Genomic DNA, 18,627 nt, shown 5'->3' on the forward strand with positions numbered 1-18,627 from the left:
CATCAGTGTTCTTTTTTGAACAGTTGTTTCCCAGTGTCATCCTGCCCGCCTGGCAGAATTGTGTCTTTCCTGATAAGAGCGCAGGGTACTTCATGGCAGACCTGGACTTAATGATGGCTATGATCCTATACTTCCTCCATTTGAGCTTCCCTTTAGAGCTGTGGTTCCTAACCTTCCTAATACTATGACCCTTTAATATAATTCCTCATGTTGTAGTGACTCCCCGACCATAAAACTATTTCACTGCTACTTCATGACTGTAATTTTGCTACTGTTATAAATAATATAAATATCTTATACTTAGGATATCTGATATGCAGCCCCCATGAAAGGTCATTCAAATTCCCAGGGGTTGCAACCCACAGGCTGCTCTGTGTAGGGAGCCACTGCTCTATGTAGACTTGGCTGGCCTAGAATTCACAGAGATCTGCCTGTCTCTGCCTTCTGAGTCAGTATTAAAGGTGTGCACCACCATATCAGGCTTGCCTTTGCTGTATGGTTGTGAGCTGCCATGTGAAGCTTGATGATTAAAATTACATAGGGCAATGACATCTTCATAAAATGTAACATGATATCCAAAATATAAATAACAAAGAAGAAATCGAAAAATAACTTGAAATGCTTGTGCACCAAAGAATATCCTATCAACAAAAAGATAATTCATAGAATATGAGGTTGTTTTGTTTAATAGAGTCTTAATATGCCGCTCTGGCTGGCCTGGAGCTCACTATGTAGATGGCCTGATCTCAGACTCACAGAGATCCTCCTGCCTTTGCCTCCCTAGTGCTGGGATTAAAGGCATGTTCCACCAATATGGGACAAGAGAAAATATTTGCAAACCATATGTTTGTCTATAAGGAATTAATATCCAGACAAATGTGAAGAACTTACAATTCAACAACAAACAACAAAATACTTTGATTTTTTTGCACTTTTTATTTTATTATGTATACAATATTCTGTCTGCATGTATGCCTGCAGGCCAGAAGAGGGCACCAGATCTCATTACAGATGGTTGTGAGACACCATGTGGTTGCTGGGAATTGAACTCAGGACCTTTGGAAGAGCAGGCATTGCTCTTAACTGCTGAGCCATCTCTCCAGCCCCCAAAATACTTTGATTTATATATGCTCAGGGAATCTAAATCTACAAATACATGAAAAGATACTTTGTATCAATCATCACAGGCAGTTACAACCCAAAGCAGTAACAGGTCACACATCACACTTGATAGAATCACTCCTAATTCCTTTAAATATAAAAGACTTGTCAATGAGGCTATGAAGAAATTAGAATCTTTGTGCTGATGGGACTGTAAATGGCATAGCCACTGTGGAAAACAGCATGACAATTTTTCAGAACTCCAAACAATTTTTTTGAGCAATTCTGCTTCTAAGTAATGAAAACAGTATGTTAAATAATCATCTGTGTATCCATGCTCATAGATGGTGTGAGAAGTCCTTATGTATATATGTTGCTTTTATTGGTTAATGAATAAAGCTGTTTTGGCCAGTGGCTTAGCAGAATAGAGCTAGGCAGGAAAACTAAACTGAATTCTGGGAGAAAGAAGGCAGAGTCAGTGAGAAGCCATGTAGCCACCCACGGGAGACAGATGCGCCAGAACCTTGCCAGTAAGCCACAGCCATGTAGCGATATACAGATTAATAGAAATGGGTTAATTTTAGATGTAAGAAACTAGCCAATAAGAAGATTGAACTAATAGGCCAAGCAGTGATTTAATTATTACAGTTTCTGTGTGATCATTTTGGGTCTGAGAAGCTGGGAATGAACGAGCAACCTCTCACTACAGATTGGCTCACCAACATGTGCCAGCTAAATCCACATAAAACCTGAGAGAGCTCAAAAAGGAATTCAAAACACAAAAGAATTAAGCACATCTTCTTGGTAATCAGCATTTTTTTTTTTTTTAAAAAAAAAAGGTATATTAAAGGGTTATTTATTTAAGAGTAGACTCACAGATCACAGCCCTCTACATGAACGGGGAACAGAAACTGAATCCAGCAGCTGGAAGAAAGAGCAAGTGTTTGCTTCACGTAGGCATTTATAGTATAAGAGGCCACGTCCAAGTGGGCTGGTATCTTAAAGGCTGCTGGCTGAAGGAGTTCCTACAGCACCTCCCCCTTTTGTTTAAATAAGAGAGTTCTAAGCCTATTACAAACTATATACAATAAGAACAAATATCAAATAAAAATTAGAGTTATAATCAGCATAAACAATATGAAGCAAGAAACATTTGCTAAATGTTTCAATAATTATCCTATCATAAGGAGTCTGTCTTATAAAAAGCTTGGCCAAGTCAAACGAGGAAAGTAACTACATCTGTCTAGTCCTCAACCCCATCAAAGATGTGAGAACATTACTTGAGTAAATAGGAAGTGCAATCAAGCAACTTCCAAAATGTCCTATAAATGACAGAGACAGTTGGCTACCTGGGCAGTCACCCCAAAGTCTCATTTGTAACTTTGGAGCAACCAACTTTGTCTAAGGCCTAGAGGCAGGAAAGTTTTCAAAACTGTCTTACCCTGTCTTGGCAAGATTTGACAGTCTTTTTTCTTGTATCCTGCTTGTCTTGTCTGGACAGCATGCCTTTTGCCAGTGGTCGACCTCCGACTACACATAGAGGTAGTGTTCACAGTAGCCAAATGTGTACCTCATATGTCTGTCATTCATGATGAATGAACACAGTAGGGAGTACTTATAATTCTTGGGATTTTGTAAAGTAACACCATTCTGATACATGCTGCATTATTTGTTCTTTGAACTAGTGAGTATTAAAAGGAATTAACATGTTCCAGCCGAATGCCATGCTAGGTTGGTAAACGTGTTTGTTACTTTTACTTTGTTCCTCCACTCAGGCTGAACTGATTCTTTTCAACTGGTTGGTGAAAATGTATAATTTTGAAAGCTGGTCTCTTCAGGATCCTACTTCTTACAGTTTGAGTTTGCTTGCATGTCATTAGCACAAGTGATTCCATTTTGATCTGTTTTGCTGAGTCCTGGTACAGGGTCCTTTAACAGAAAGAAAGCAGAGTGGTGGCCAGATGTGGTTGACAGTAGATCATGCAGGGTTGTAAGCAATTTAAAAGCATTTGTGCTTTGCTGCAGTAGGTAGCTATAGTTTGATTTATATTTGTAAATTTTTTCCAATTTTCCATATGGAGATAATAGCTTGTAGATGGGAAGTGGGAGATTCAGAGCCAAAGTGTTAGTGGAGACAGCACTTAGAAGAAGGGTTTGTAGTACTGGGAAAAAATTAGAGTGACATCATACAGAAGGAGTCAGCAGACACAGGGAACACTTCCTCTGGACTTGTTAGAATGCCAAGAGTGTAGGATAAGGCAATTGGAAAAATTGATTTTTTGTTTCCCACAGTGAACACTGGGTGAGTAGGAATGACATTTCCTAAGATGGAGATTAAGAAGCAGATGTGGGGAAGATGATATAAATATCTGCTTTGGGCATATGAATAGAGAGGTATTGTTATACAGCCACATAAAGATGTTGGCAAGGGGTAACATGAAGAGGCTCTATTTGCATCATAGATGAATGCTTTTATGAAAATACACAAATGATCAAGAAGGGTCCAGATCTCTAATTACTGTTCTGGAAGAAGTAAGTTAACTCTTTCTGCCCCAGATAGAAATCCATATCCACATGTATTTCAGCTCTGCCCAAATGCCGGAAAATAAGAGCATACTCTCTATTGTGTACATGCTGTCTGCGCTCTTCTCCAGCTGCCTCTCAGCCTCTCTGGCATTCTCTTGCTCATCCACTGCAACTGTGAGAAATTATCTGTTGTGCTTAACCCAACTGACCTGGTCACCACTCTTGGGGGAAAAAGGGTAGTGGGCTGATTGTTCATATTGTTTGTTGCTCCAGACATGTGCTCTGGTTTGTAGAAAGATTGGTAAGAATAGCTACCAATTAGAGTTGTGTTGAACCATGATATATAGTAACTTAAAATATATAGAGAAGGGGCATCTATTTTTACTTTCTATTAAAATGGTACACCTGTATCCTTTACTGTTAAAATCTGAAGCATAAAAGAAAACTCTTGGAAGCATCTATTTATTTATTTGTCTATTTATTTGTTGGTTTTTTTCAAATCAGGGTGTCTCTATGCTATTCATTCATTCATTCATTCATTCACTGGTCTTTTTTTTTTTTTTTTTTTTTTTTGTTTTTTTTCAAGACAGGTCTCTCTATGTAACTGGCTGTCCTGAAACTTACTGTGTAGACCTGGCTGGCCATGAACTCAGAAATTCACCTGCCTTTGCCTTCCAAGTACTGGGATTAAAGGCATATGCCACTATGTCTTGCTTAAGCATTTATTTTTACCAACCATTCCTTGGTAGTTATAGTACACCTAGGAAGAGTAAGGTATGGTTGTGGAGGAACTGTAGCTCTGGAGACTTGGTAGAAGAAAGGATAATAAAACTTGCCAGAGAGCTAAGTGGCAAGGGACAGAAAGTGATAACCAGGTAAGATGAGAAGATTCATGTCATCTGTAGACTTGATCTAGAAGACTTGGTAGGAAACTTGCAGGCTGTTTTAAATCAATGAGATTGGTACTTGTTCAGTCATAACTATCATAAACATTCTATCAATATAACAGCTATATATTAATTATGCAAGTATTAGGAGCTCAGGAAATATACAAAGTGTGGGATCCTGGTCTGGAAAGACAAGCAGTTTTATAGAAGTTTGTAGTCACTATAAGCTTTTACATGTCCAGAAATGGTTTTTGCCTATAGATGTGACATAACAGATTAGTTTCTGTTTATCAATTTTTTTAAAAAGATTTATTTATTTATTATGTACACAGTCTTTAGCCTGCATGTGTACCTGCAGGCCAGAAGAGGACACCAGATCTCATTACAGATAGTTGTGAACCACCATGTGGTTGCTGGGAATTAAACTCTGAACTCAGGACCTCTGGAAGAGCAGGCATTGCTCTTAACCTAAGCCATCTCTCTGTTTGTCATTGTATATAGGAATGTTGAAATACATTTAAAAGAAAGCTTAATTCTTTCAAATCTTTGTCACATAAATTTTTCCTTTCAGTTTTTTTCTTTTGTCTTTACATTTTTTTAAAATTTTTTATGGTGCTGGGGATTGAATTGAGCCTCACATAGGCTAGACATATATGTGCTCTTTTCTCTGATTTACATGAGTAGCTCTCTTTCAGTATTTTGTGTTGTAGGAGTCTAGCAGGGTCCCTGTATCTAGGGTAAATCATTAGAGTTACTAGTTGTTTTCTAGGAGTAATTTGACCTTGAAAATCATTGTGGAAAATGATGGTTGTTTTCTGTGATTTGTGAAATTGTTCTTCTGGGGGCATTACAGTCTTTGCATGGCTTTGGTCACCAGATGCTTCTGACGCACCTGGAGCTCTTGGATTATTGTGGATTGCAAACAACACAATGAGGACTAAAGTACCAGGGACATGTGATGCTTTCCTTTAGAGAGACTTAAATTAGAATAGGGACCCTGGTGTGAGGAAATACTTCACCTTGAAAAACAACTTTGTAACAATCAGTAAATACACCTTTGTACAGTAGTTCAAAGTTGAGTTCATCAGAGGCTGGACCTTCCTGCTGACACACAGGCCTTAATCTTTCATCTTTGACCTCTTCAATTTATTCATGCAACATAGAACATCCCAACATTAGACAAATCTTCCTGAGTCAAAGCTTATAAATTACTCCATGATTAAAAAAAAAAGTCTTGATTGATATTTCATTTATGTACAGTAAACTTTATGGTCTTGGGGATTAGGATTCCATACGCTGCTGTTACGTTTAAATAGTACTCCTCTTCATGTACCCCACTGCCCAGCCTGACCAGTTTGTTCCCATTCATGTTGTGTGTGTTCGTATGGTGACTACTACCGAATGTGTCTTTTCCTTTAATCAGCACCAGGAGCCACTCCCTGTCATTCTCCTTCCTTCAGCAGCTTTCCTGAGCTGGTGGTCGTCCCCAGAGCTAATCACTGTCCCTTTTTTTTGTCATGTCTGTTGTCATTTTCTTCCCTGTCTGATAATTTTGCAGTTTATTCTACATATGTCTCTGAGTTTCAGTTTAACTGATGGTCTGATTGGCCTGCAGCTTCCCCGTCGTGTGTTCTTTTCATAGATGTGGTCTAAGGGAAGAAAAAGTCTTCCTTGACCGCAAGGCTATTTTAGTGTTAATTGTGTAATGTTTTCTCATTTTTCTGTAGGATCCAATGATGCTATTGCCCCAGACTTTCCACCTCAAGTGCTAGGCACAAGAGATGATGACCTTTCCGCCACTGTGAACATTAAGCATACAGAAGGGATCTATAGTAAGAGGGCCGCAACAAAGGGGCCCCCTCAGAAAGATAATGCAGGTATGGATGACCTTGCCTGTTTTACAGCTTGTTTCCTAAACCTTTTTATTTGAAGTGAGAATATTGTCTTTATTCATTTTCTGGTTTGTTATGGAAACTTTGTCCTACATTAAGTATATATGGCAAAGTTAAATGTTAGAATATTTAAAGTGCTTCAGAGAGATTGGAAAACTTTAAACTTCATTTTCACATAAATAAAATGTATTGCAGCTGTTGAAATAAACACTAAGTCAAGCTTATTTTGAATACTAAATATCAGAAAATCTTAATTAAAATTCTCATGAATTTATCTCTGCCAAATGTTGCAGAGTGGCACTCTGGCAGGATTTGACAGGGAGTTAAGAGTTCACATGATGTTTGATTTTGCTGTCAACCTGTGAAAATTCAATTTTTGGGCATGTGTGTATGTGTGTGTGTGTGTGTGTGTGTGTGTGTGTGTGTGTGTGTGTTCTGGGGGGGGGCAGAATGTGTGACTACCCTTAGCTCACATTTCTCTGTGACACTGGTCGCCTTCAGCTGAGCCCTGGCTGTGCTCTGTCAACAGGACAGTCACTCTCACATCCACATCAGGGCTCTATCAGTCCTTTCAGATCCCGACACTTGGTTTCTTGGGTCAAACTGTTGAATTTTCAACTTTTTCTCTAGATAGAGGGCAGCCATTTTCTGAAAGTATAATATATTTAAAATTGCAGGAAGATTGCTAGTTCCAGTGAGATGCTGTTTTAGAAAAAAATAAACCAAAACATAGGAACATAGATTAATAGGAAAGTAGATGAACTGATAGGTAGATCTTCTATAAGAAATGGAAGAATATGCCTTCTTAATTTTAAAAAAGGAAAAATTTCATTAAACTGGATTCCTCTCCAAAAACCAAAACAGAAAGTAGAACTGGCACCTATTGCTGGATAAGGAATGTTAAAGTAAAAAAATTCTATAAAATGTGAACAGAAATAAAGGCAAATCAGAGTGGAAGTCAATATTACAGTGTGCACATTCCATAGAATATATTCTGAATGTGTAAAGAAGTAGTATGAAGAAGATATTCTGCTCAGTAGAAATTGAACAAAAGAGACTATGTAATACCCAGTAACTGCATATAAAATTTTTATTTTTTGATAAGCAGTAGCCTTCTATACTCATTAGAATGGCTGAAATGAAAAACGCTGTGCTGTGGACAATAAGAACTTATTCACTGCCAGTCAGAGTGTGAATTAATATTCTGATGGTGTATGTGTGTTGCTGGGTTTTGAATTCAGGCCTCACATAGGCTAAACATGCATTCTGTCATTGAGCTATACTCTGAGCCCCACATGGATTCTTCAGTCTATTTGTAGTAGTTTCAAGCTAGAACCCACTCAAGTGGCCAATATTTCTTTAATAAAATAGGTAACTTGTGGTGTTAACACTATTGAATACTTACACGGAGAAAAGGGTAAGTGTATGTAACAACACATAACGAACTGTATAAACATAGTGTGAAGGAAGAAAGGAAAACATATTTTGTATTTACCATTTATACACAGTTCAGGCATTTCTGATGAAGTTGTTGTATTTAAAATCAGGTATTACACACTCTGGTTTCTCTTCAGTTTTTATGAATCTTAAAATCAAGTCTTGAATAAATTGGGAAGAAAGAATGAGTAATAGGCTGCTGTTCAGATTTTATTTCTTGATCTGCTGATCAGATTTTATTTCTTGAACACACATATTGTTCAATAATTAGTGACAGTCCTACATTTTTATACAAATGTTTACTAGGACAGTTAAAATCTTTTTAAAAAGATGTGTAAAAGATAAGGTTACTAGAAATGAGCCTAAAGTACATGTAAGAGTACCATAGAGACAATTCTAAAATTGAAATTTATTAAGGAAGTCCTACATAATTAGAGAATTAAACATAATAGTAATAAAAGTTTTCAGTTGTCATTAAATTAATCTCTGGGCACAATAAGAGAGCTTGCTGTACCAGCATCAGAATTTTATATGTAACTTGGTGAATATTGTTTGTAAAAGATTAAAAACAGAAGTATAGGAGGCAACCATATTGGTAAGACTTTATGGGTATGGTGTCTGACATTTCTGCGAGACAGAATCTCAGAACAAATGTCCTGTTTCTCTGATTCGTAAAATCCCTTTACCTGTTCTTCTACAGTGATCCCTGAGTCTTAGGTGCAGGAATTGAGTTATGGATGGGTCAGTTGGGACTGAGCTATACAACTCTGTATTTTGATCAGTTGTGATTTTCTGTAAATGTGCTTTGTCTATTATAAAGAGAAGTTTTCCTTATGAGGGGTGAAAACTATACTTACTGATGTGTCTAGTAAAGGCAACAATAATAGACATACTATCATGGAAGGAAAGCTTATGAGGCTTCAACTCTAGACAAAGAACTATAGGAAACTAAAGATTGTTGAGAGCTGGAGAAATAGTCTTCCTTGAGGAAGAGCACACCAATTGGTTATCCAACACCAAATGGTCAACCCTGAAAACATAAACATACAAGTAACATAAGACTGATCATGTTGTATTTATATATTTAGTAATACATATTAATACACACACACACACTGCTGCCGCCATGAATTTAAAAAGAAGCAAGAGTTACAGGAGAAGGTTTGGGGAGAAGCAAAGGGGAAATGTAGTGAAATTTCAATTGTTTTTAATAAAGCAAGCTTGCCTGGGGATCGGGAGAGTAAAACAGCCACACTGGTCAGCCTTACAGCCAGGCAGTGGTAACACACACACACCTTTAATCCCAGTAGCCACACTAGTTGCCAGAGAAACCAGGCAGTGCATGTCTTTAATTTCAGCCCTAGAGAAGATTATAAAATGGGAGGAGATAGCACTTAGACATAGTCTCAATCTGAGATTCCTAGAGGCAGGATCGCCATTTCGGACTGAAGTTGAGGTAAGGGCCAGTGGCTGGCTGCTTTGTTTTTAGGGCCTTTGTGTTGAACCCCAGTTAGTTCCTTCCTTCCTTCCTTCCTTTCTTCCTTCCCTCCTTCCTTCCTTCCTTCCTTCCTTTCTCTCTTTCTCTGTAGTTATTGGTGTCTATCCTGGAACTAGCTCTTGTAGACCAGGCTGGTCTCGAACTCACAGAGATCCGCCTGCCTCTGCCTCCCAAGTGCTGGGATTAAAGGCTTGTACCACCACTGCCTGGTGAACCCCAGTTTTCTTTGAGGTTTTATTAATCATGCTTTCGGGAAATGTTATAATTATAATCTCTAAAAGTAAATTATTTTCTAAAAATAAACAAGTAAAGCATAATGGGATCACAAACAAATGTGGGAACTTAGAAGAGAGATGCTGTGCCCGTCATGGTAGTGCTTAGAAAATTGATAGCATATGTAAGAAAAGTCAGAGAAATCCTGTCTGCACACTGAACAAAATATATGATAGCCATATGCAATAAAAAAGCAAAATTTAAAATTTATACCCCTATGTCTCTGAAATAATTCAGAATTTCATCCTTTCTTTGAGCTAGAGTGTCTTAGGGTTTCTATTGTTGTGAGGAGACACTTTGACTACAACACCTCTTATAAAGGCAAACATTTAATTGGGTCTGGCTTACAGTTTCAGAGGATTAGCCCATTATCTTCATGGTGGCATGCAGGCAGACATGGTGCTGGTGAAGGAGCGCTGTATCTTGATCTGCAAGCACTAGATGCGCCTGTGTGCTGCCCTGATGTAGCTTAAGCATAGGAGACCCCAAAGTCCCCACAGTGACACACTTCCTCCAGTGAGGCCACACCCACTCCAACAAGGCCACATCTCCTAATAACGTCCCTTCCTATGGGGCCATTTCCTTTAAAACCACCACTGTTTCATGTATCTTAGGCCAGTTTTGAACTTGTTATGTAGTTCAGCTTAACCACTGCTGTCTGGTTTGCCTCCCATTCCACCACTCCATATAGGTATCACAGACATTTGCCAACATTCCCAGTTTTTGTTTTTGTTTGGTTTTGGTTTTGGTTTTTGGTTTTTCCAGACAGGGTTTCTCTGTAGCTTTGGAGGCTCTCCTGGAACTCGCTTTGTAGACCAGGCTGGCCTTGAACTCATAGAGATCCGCCTTTCTCTGCCTGCTGAGTGCTAGGATTAAAGACTACCACTACCCAGTCACCAGTCCCAGTTTCTGTGGTACTGGAGATCAAGTCCAAGAGTTAATGTGTGCATGCTACTTGGCAAGCACTTCAGCAACGAGCTGCATCTCCAGTCCGCAGTCTAGAAGCGACATGACACATGGATTCCCGGAGGGTGGCTGATGAAGTTATTAACATGAAAAACTTGGCACATGAAAGATATTGTAATCTGTTAAAAGATACAGATTTTTTTTTAATAAAAAGATGTTTGGAACTTGTAAAAATCAATGGGAAATGTTACTGGAATGCTCAGTGTACTGCTTTTCAACATAAAAATAAACAAATAGCCATATGTTGGTCAGTAGATGGATTGATGGGTTAAGACAGAAGAATACTGCATATATTGACTATTATGACTAGTCTCAGGCACATTAAGTGTGAAGGCATGCTCTAAGGCTGTAAATTATGAGTATAGATTGTTAAAACTATTTTTTTATTAATGCAACATTGTAAAGATATTGAGAGATTACTCAAGTCCAGTATAAAGGGTGCTACTAAGAAGGGAATAAAGTCAGGTAACTATATCTGTAATGTTTTATTTTTTAAGTCAAGTTTTTAATACATTTTAGGCTCCTAATATGTCTTAAATATTAAAGATTCTAGAGAATTAGATGAAAAAATTTAGGACTGAAGTAATAGCAATAAGGAGAAAAACAATTGATTTGAAAGAAAAGAGACTTCTGGGTAAGTAAAGTCAAGGCTGGCTCTTTGTTGTGTGTTTCATTGTTGGTTACATTGTCTGATTTCTCTCTTGAAAAAGATGGATAGTTAGAGGTAAGAGAAGATGTATGACCAAGGAGGGAAGAAGTGTCAGACAAGCTTAAAAGTTTTAGCTACATGAGATACAGAGAATGCTGTATATAAAGTCTAGATAGTATAAGTATTTTTCTTGACTATATGGTATATTAATTAGCTCCACAATTGGTAAAAACTTTGAAAAGACCAAAGAACTCCAAGGAATTGTTTAAACCTGCATTTCTACTTTGAAAACCATAATTGATTTGAAAGAAAGGAGGTTATGGTTTCATCAGACTAGTAAAAGATTTTTAAATGTTACTTTATTTAAACTGATGTTGTGCATTGAAAGATATGGCAAACTTTCTAATTCATATTACAGTCTTCCAAACCAGAGCCTAGGGTCTTTCCCCCCCATTTATACTTGGGGGTGTCTGTGTGTTAGGGAGGGACAGGAAATTTGCTTGCCTTTTGTTTATTATCTTCTTCTCTCTGGAATCAATGTTTTTATCCAGAGGCCCCAGTTCAAGTGCCCGTCATTGGGGATCAGAATGTCTCAGACGAAAAACAGAAAGAAACCATCAGTAGACCGGTTGTGACCAAGATGGCATGGCCTGAAGAAAGAAGTTCCTTGCAGGACACTGCAGGTAGCTGAACTGGATTTTTTTGGGCCCTGGTTTCCTCTGTTCTCCTGCAAAGACTGTTGCTTGAAAATCACAAGCCACCCAAGCAGCCGTGTGCTCTCCATTCTCTTCTCTGCTGTCTCCAGGCCTCCTTCCTGCTTGCTCACGCGAAGCAGCTGAGGGTTCTAGCTACTGTTTTGGTTGACTTTGGTATGGATAAAGTTGATATTTAAAAACTTTTGGAGATATTTATGCAGAACTTTTGAATCTTATCATCAGAAGTTGACTTACAGGAGCTTTTCCCTTTTGATGTAGTTCATTTCACTGTCACAGTATACTTTCCACATGAAATTATGTAAGGCTTGACAAGGGTTTTTTGTTTGTTTTGTTACCATAATCCTTGTTCATATTCTTGTTTTTGTCTTTATTGTTCATAAAATTAATCCTCTATCTGATAGAACTATTACATTTCCCCCTAATTTCTGGTGTTTCGCCTTACATAGTTTGTTAATTGTTGCTGTATGATTCATTTTGAATGCAGACTTTCTTCCTCTTATTTTCTCTCCTTTCTTACTTTGCATACAGTTTCCTAGTCATTATTATGAAGTATTACCATGTTTAGATTATGTCTGTAAGATCTTGTTTTGTTGAATTTTTATAGCTCCTTTTAATTTTTTCTACATTTTAGAATATTTTAAAAATGAATAGCAGTGATACCAGTTGTTGAATTTATTAAACTATGCTATGTTGGAGGAGGCTGCTTGTGATTTCCAGCTGCTCAGCCCTGAAATAATCACACAGAGACTATATTATTTCAATCACTGCTTGGCCCATTAGCTCTAGCTTCTTATTGGCTAACTCTTACATCTTAATCTAACCCATCTCCATTAATCTGTGCATCACCACGAGGTCATGGCCTACCAGCAAAGTTTCAGCATGTCTGTCTCCAGCAGCTCCATGGCTTCTCTCTGACTCCTCCTCCTTTCTTCCAGCATTTAGTTTAGTTTTCCCTGCCCTGCTCTTTTTTTTTTCCCTATAACAGGCCAAAGACAGTTTTTTTATTAACCAGTGGTATTCACAACAGACAGAGAGGAATCCCACATCATTGCTATACATTTTAACTGAGTTAAAATGGTCTCTAATATAGGTTGTATAATATTTTATAAAGATAGTCTCATATCGTTGTGCAAAAGTGTTTTACTCTTTAGATATTCTACTTGTTTACTTTGGAAGTTATTTTACTTCAATAGGATTATGCTGAAATTATCTGTAGTAACATGTTTAACTTAGGTTTGGCTCTAAGAGATAAAAACCCAAAATGTAACAGAGTTCAAAACAGACAAGAAAGCATTTCTTATAAAGCTCCAGAGCTCGGGGAACAATGCTCTTTCTTCCTCTATTGTTGACCTTTCTGGCCTTTGTTGTCAAGTTGTACCATCAGCTGGCACTCCACCCAGCAGGAAGAAAGGGAAAAGAGAAAAGCCTGTTCTTCCTTAGGGGAGCTTCTTAGATGTTACACTTCCCTTCCATCTTAGAGGTCAGCCTGAGTCATGTGCTCACATAACTGGCATTTCCAAGGAGTCTGAGCCTTTATTCTGGTAACAGGCTCAGCTATTATTTTTATTGTTTTTATTGAGATATATATTTTCTCCTCTCCCCTCCCCTTCAACTTTCTCTCATGGTCCCCATGCTCCCAATTTACTCAGGAGATCTTATCTTTTTCTACTTCCCATGTAGACTAGATCCATGTATGTCTCTCTTAGGGTCCTCTTTGTTGTCCAGGTTCTCTGGGATTGTGAATTGTAGGCTTTTTTTTATTGTTTTATGTCTAAAAACCACTTTTGAGTGAGTACATATGATACTTGTCTTTCTGGGTTTGGGTTACCTCACTCAATACGATGTTTTCTAGGTCTATTCATTTGCTCACAATTCAAGTTGTCATTTTTTTCTGCTGTGTGTACTCCATTGTGTAAATGTACCACATTTTTCTCATTCATTCTTTGGTCGAGGGGCATTTAGGTTGTTTCCAAGTTCTGACTATTACAAATAATGCTGCTGTGAACATTGTTGAGCACATGACTTTGTGGTACAATTGCATGCTCAGCTATTTTAGAGGAAAAAGAAAATATGTATTCGAGGACAGCTGGAATTTATGCTACAATTATGAACTAGAGACATTATTTTAGAATATAAAGCACTTCTCTTTTTTACATACTGTTTTTCTTAAGACTGTAGAATTGCATTCAGGGAAACATTCCAAAACTTTACCACTTTTTTGTTGTTGCTAAATGAATGTTTCTGAAATCATCTTGATTTTGTTCATCTCCTGGGACACTTGAGTTTTCATTGTCCTTAGGACCAGCTCCAAAGAGCTTCCCTGCTCTGTTTTACCCTCTTTTCATTATAAACACTGTAACCTGTGGATATTTAGTGGCTTTCCTGATTCCAGTCTTTTTTATGCAGCTCCTTTACTTTCAGTGACTTGATTTCTACTTCAAAATGTTCTCCATCTTCAGAGACCCTATCAGTTGTCTAGAGTTCTTCTATGGTATTGTTTGCTAGAATTATTTTTCTCTTTGTTTGCTTTCTTAATACTTCTTCATATGTTCTTTCTTATAGATTTTTTTTGTTTTTAAAACTTAAAAAATAGAAAGCATAGATTTTAATTGATTTTATTTTAAGTGTATGAGTGTTCTGCCTGTGTGTATATGTGTACCTCTTGAATTCCTGGTGCCCATAGGATTTAGAAGAGTGTGTCAGATCCCCTTGGAGTTACATACTGGTCATCTAAGCCACCATGTGCTCTAGAAAGTGAAACAGGTCCTCTGCAAGAGCAACAAGTACTTTTAGCCGCTGAGCCATCTTTCCAGTGCCTTATGGTGCTTCTGTAGCTCTCTATATGAATGTTTATATATGTGTGCTTTTTTGCTCCAGTTTACATTTTTCTAAACATTGTGGTATAGGTATTTGTATTTTGCAATGCCACTAGCAATGACTTTCACATATTAGGTGGCTAGAGGCTTTTTTGGTTCAACTTCTTTTATGTATTAATGTGTTTATTTTGTTCTCTTAGGTTCCAGTGATACCATTGTACGAGACAGAAAAGCTGAAAACCTCTCCAATACTAAATCCATCATACAGAAGGAGGAGATCCATGTTAAAAGGACCATCCCTCAGGAACTCTGCCCAGAGAAAGAAGGATCCTTAGAGATAGATATTTCAGGTAATGAAGTATATGTCAGTGTGTGCACCTAGGGCTAGTATCTCTGTGTTTCTGGTCCATTCTGATGAAAATAAGATCTTTTCTGTTTTACTTATAAATATCATTTCAATATTGCTCTGTCTATATGGATATGTGTATAGATTTGTAAAAATAAATGTTAATTCTAGGGAAATATATGTAGAAGCAGCATATAAGTATATTCAGCCTTCCATACCCAATTCCATCAACTATGTGCAGAAAACATTAGAGAAAAATCTTGTCTTTGTTGGCCGTGCATTGGCCTCTTTTCATTATTGCTGTGCACAGACGGCACAGGCTGATGACTGTTGACTTAGCTCTCACCTTGTTCCTGGTGTTAAAGTAATCTAGTGGTGATTTGCAGTGTAGAGCTACTGATGCACATGCATGTGCACAGCTCTGTGCAGGCCTCTCCCTGTTTTATTTAAAGCACTTGGCATCTATAAATTTTGGCATTTGTGAGGTCCAGGAACCAATTCCACCAGATACTGAGGAATGACTCCCTCTAAGTCTAATGATGTTAGAAGTACAGTATCATATCTTAGTATTGAAACATGGAGACCTGAAATTACTCTAGAATCCTGAGAAAGATAATAGTAAAAAGCTAAATTAAATGAATTATATTTGTCTTTGGCCCTGACAAAAGAGAGGAGCATGCAGAACATAAACCATTACTATTCTGCTGTCAAATTTTACCTGTTTGAAGATAAGAGTTTCCATGTAAGAAAAAGGAGCAAAGAATTGAGTCTACTAACTATATGCGGAAAAGAGTTCCTATTAGCTCCTCACATTTAGAATATATAAAATAATTTTTCCCAAGGATACAAGTATTGTGCAGTGGGGAAAAGATAACCTTTTAAACTGATAGTGTAGAAAAACTGGATAATGATATTAGAAGAATGAAGTAACAACATTACTTTACATAAAAATCACATCAAAAAAGGATTAGACACATAAACAGAAGACCTGAACGCCTAAAACTAGTAGAAGACATAAGAGCAAGGCTTCAGGAAGCTGTGTTTGTAATCACTTCTCTGACAGACAGCAAAGGCATATATGGACAAATGAAACTGTTAAAACAATTTAAAAACTTATTCACCTGGAAACAAGCAAGAATGTAAATAGACTACCAACAGAAGTGGGAAAATACTCCCAAATTATCTGTCTGTTGAGAGTTAAACCTAGAATGTATAAGGATCATGTGTACCTTGAAAACAAAAACCCAACTTAAAAATTTTATTTCAGGACTGTCAATAGTATCTGTTAATCTATGTTTTGATCATGTGATAGTACTAATCTGTCTTGATTACTATTGACTTCTGGTAAGGTTTGACCTAGGCATTTATTGGGCCTTCAACTTTATTTTTCATAATTATGTTGTCTCCTTTAGGTTTCCTTAAATTATATACAAATTTTAGAATTGTTTTGTCAGTTTCTACAAAAGAACACTCTGGGATTCTGATAGGGATTGCACTGGATCTGTAGAACAATCTGAAGAGTGTTACTGCTCGATGGTTTTTTCTCTACGAATGAACTCTTTTCCATTTATTTAGATTTTTAATTTTATAGCAATACTTTGTAGTGTTCAGACTATGGGCTTTGCAATTCTTTTATTAGATTCTTTTCTGGTGTCTTATTTTTATGCTATTTTGACTTGAGTTACATTTTTAAAGAATTTGTATATAGGAATTTAATAATTCTATAGTCATTTGTAAGCCACCATATATTTATAGGTGCTAGATATGTTCCTCAGATTCAGATGATTAAAGATGGCCAAGGTCATTTATTACCAACCTGGGGGAGTAAAGCAAAGGTGGAGACAATACTTTAACACCCTATACAATGACTCTAATGCTGTCAATGTTGACTACAACAAGAAACACCTCAGCAGCCACTCCAATACCAGAGACGATGAGAAAATATTAAATATTGACAGGAGTGAGATAGAGGAAGCTATCAAGGGAGAGAAATGTAGGAAGGCCCCTGAATGGATGATACCACGGTGGAGGAGCTGGAGGTGACTTCAGTAGGCTCAGAGGCCAAGGCGCTTCTCAGACTCTTCCGAGAGATATGGAACACCAAGTGATTCCCATGGAATGGAAGCACTCAGTCATAATTCCCATACACAAGGGCAAGCTGAACTGTTCAGATTACAGGGGCGTTAGTCTGTTGTGCCATAGTAGCAAGATCTTCTCCATTGTCCTTCAGAAGATCCAGGGCAGAGCAGAGGAAATCCTAGCAGAGGCCCAATGCAGATTCTGTGCTTCATGCTTGCAGTTTTAAACACATGTCTAAGTTGAAACCTACCTAAATTTTTTTATTAGTTCAATTTTTTTATGGATTTCTTAGTAAAGGCTAGAATAGAATTTGGTTAACAACATTCAAAAGTTAAGGTGGTTGTATATCTAACTGATATATATGATACATAGATATAAACCTGGGATTGAGAGAAATCATAGCTTGAAGTGTAAATCTAAGAGTAGATATTGACACTGAAATGGTAGTAAAAACCATGAGGAGAAGTGTGATCTTCTTGAACGGGAATTTTGGGTATGAACATCATGCTATCTAGATAGAATTCGCTGTTTGAGGAGACCATTGGTCACGTCAGAGCTGTTATAATCCAGTGGTATGGCTAAACTCAGGAGTAATTAGAAGAGAATTGGTTTGGGAATGAGTTAGAGAACAGGAAAATATATATTTGCTATCTTAGCAACTTGACTGTGAAGAGGAACAGAGGAATGAGCCAGCACAAGGCTTTTCTGAATGCTTCTGCCGTGATCTTGAATAGTCCATCCATCAATCAAGGACTGAATCAAGGGATGCAGTTTTAATGTGCATTCAGAGAGACATGTTCTAGCAAACTGTGAGATATGAATGCATTAAACAGTACCTATTTTGATGTGGAATGATGATTGTCCAAACATGAGGCTTTTTTTTTTTACAAGTTTTTTTTACTCTGCCCACTGAATGCTGATGGTAAAATCCCAGAGTTTTAGCTGGAGATATCGTATCCATCTAGATCTTACTAACAAGGTGAATTTTTTTTAAAAGAAAGAACACATACAAAAAGTAGCCTATAAAGAACTGGTCATGTATGTATAAGGGAACTAATTATAGTTTGGAGAACTACAGGGCACACAACTTTGTTAAATGATGGAAAAATCCCATCCAGATTTGTTTTATTGTTGTTTTGTTTTTGAGACAAAGTAGTCTTGACTGGCCTAGAACTCACTGTGTATACCAGGCTAGCCTTGAACTAACAGAGGTCCAATGACTTCTGTACTCTCTAGTGCTCTTGATTTTTGTTTTTGAGACCTTTGTCTCAAAACCATATAATTAGTTCAGGCTGACCTGAACTATTCGTATAACAGAGGATAACCTGGAACTCCTGATCCTGCTTTCTCTGTGTTTTGAGTACTGGGAGTATAAATGAAGTTTATAACATGCTGGGAATTGAACCCAGGACTTTGTGCATGCTAGGCAAGCACTCTTTCA

The 18,627-nt window shown here is 37.4% G+C and overlaps 1 protein-coding gene across 4 annotated transcripts in view; it reads left to right on the forward strand.

Annotated features, from left to right (window-relative positions):
* Alms1 (ALMS1 centrosome and basal body associated protein) overlaps positions 1-18,627 on the forward strand; it is a 122,373-nt gene that overhangs the window by 72,600 nt on the left and 31,146 nt on the right. For 3 of the 4 annotated variants that reach the window (XM_038318483.1, XM_038318486.1, XM_038318487.1), the window contains 3 exons: positions 6,242-6,391; positions 11,781-11,912; positions 14,962-15,111. In XM_038318483.1, the coding sequence (XP_038174411.1) occupies positions 6,242-6,391; positions 11,781-11,912; positions 14,962-15,111 (432 nt within the window). The remainder of the gene's footprint in view (positions 1-6,241; positions 6,392-11,780; positions 11,913-14,961; positions 15,112-18,627) is intronic. The other variant, XM_038318484.1, reaches the window with a different exon arrangement.

This window comes from Arvicola amphibius, chromosome 2, assembly GCF_903992535.2.
Source record: "Arvicola amphibius chromosome 2, mArvAmp1.2, whole genome shotgun sequence".
In the NCBI taxonomy this organism is placed as follows: Eukaryota; Metazoa; Chordata; class Mammalia; order Rodentia; family Cricetidae; genus Arvicola; species Arvicola amphibius.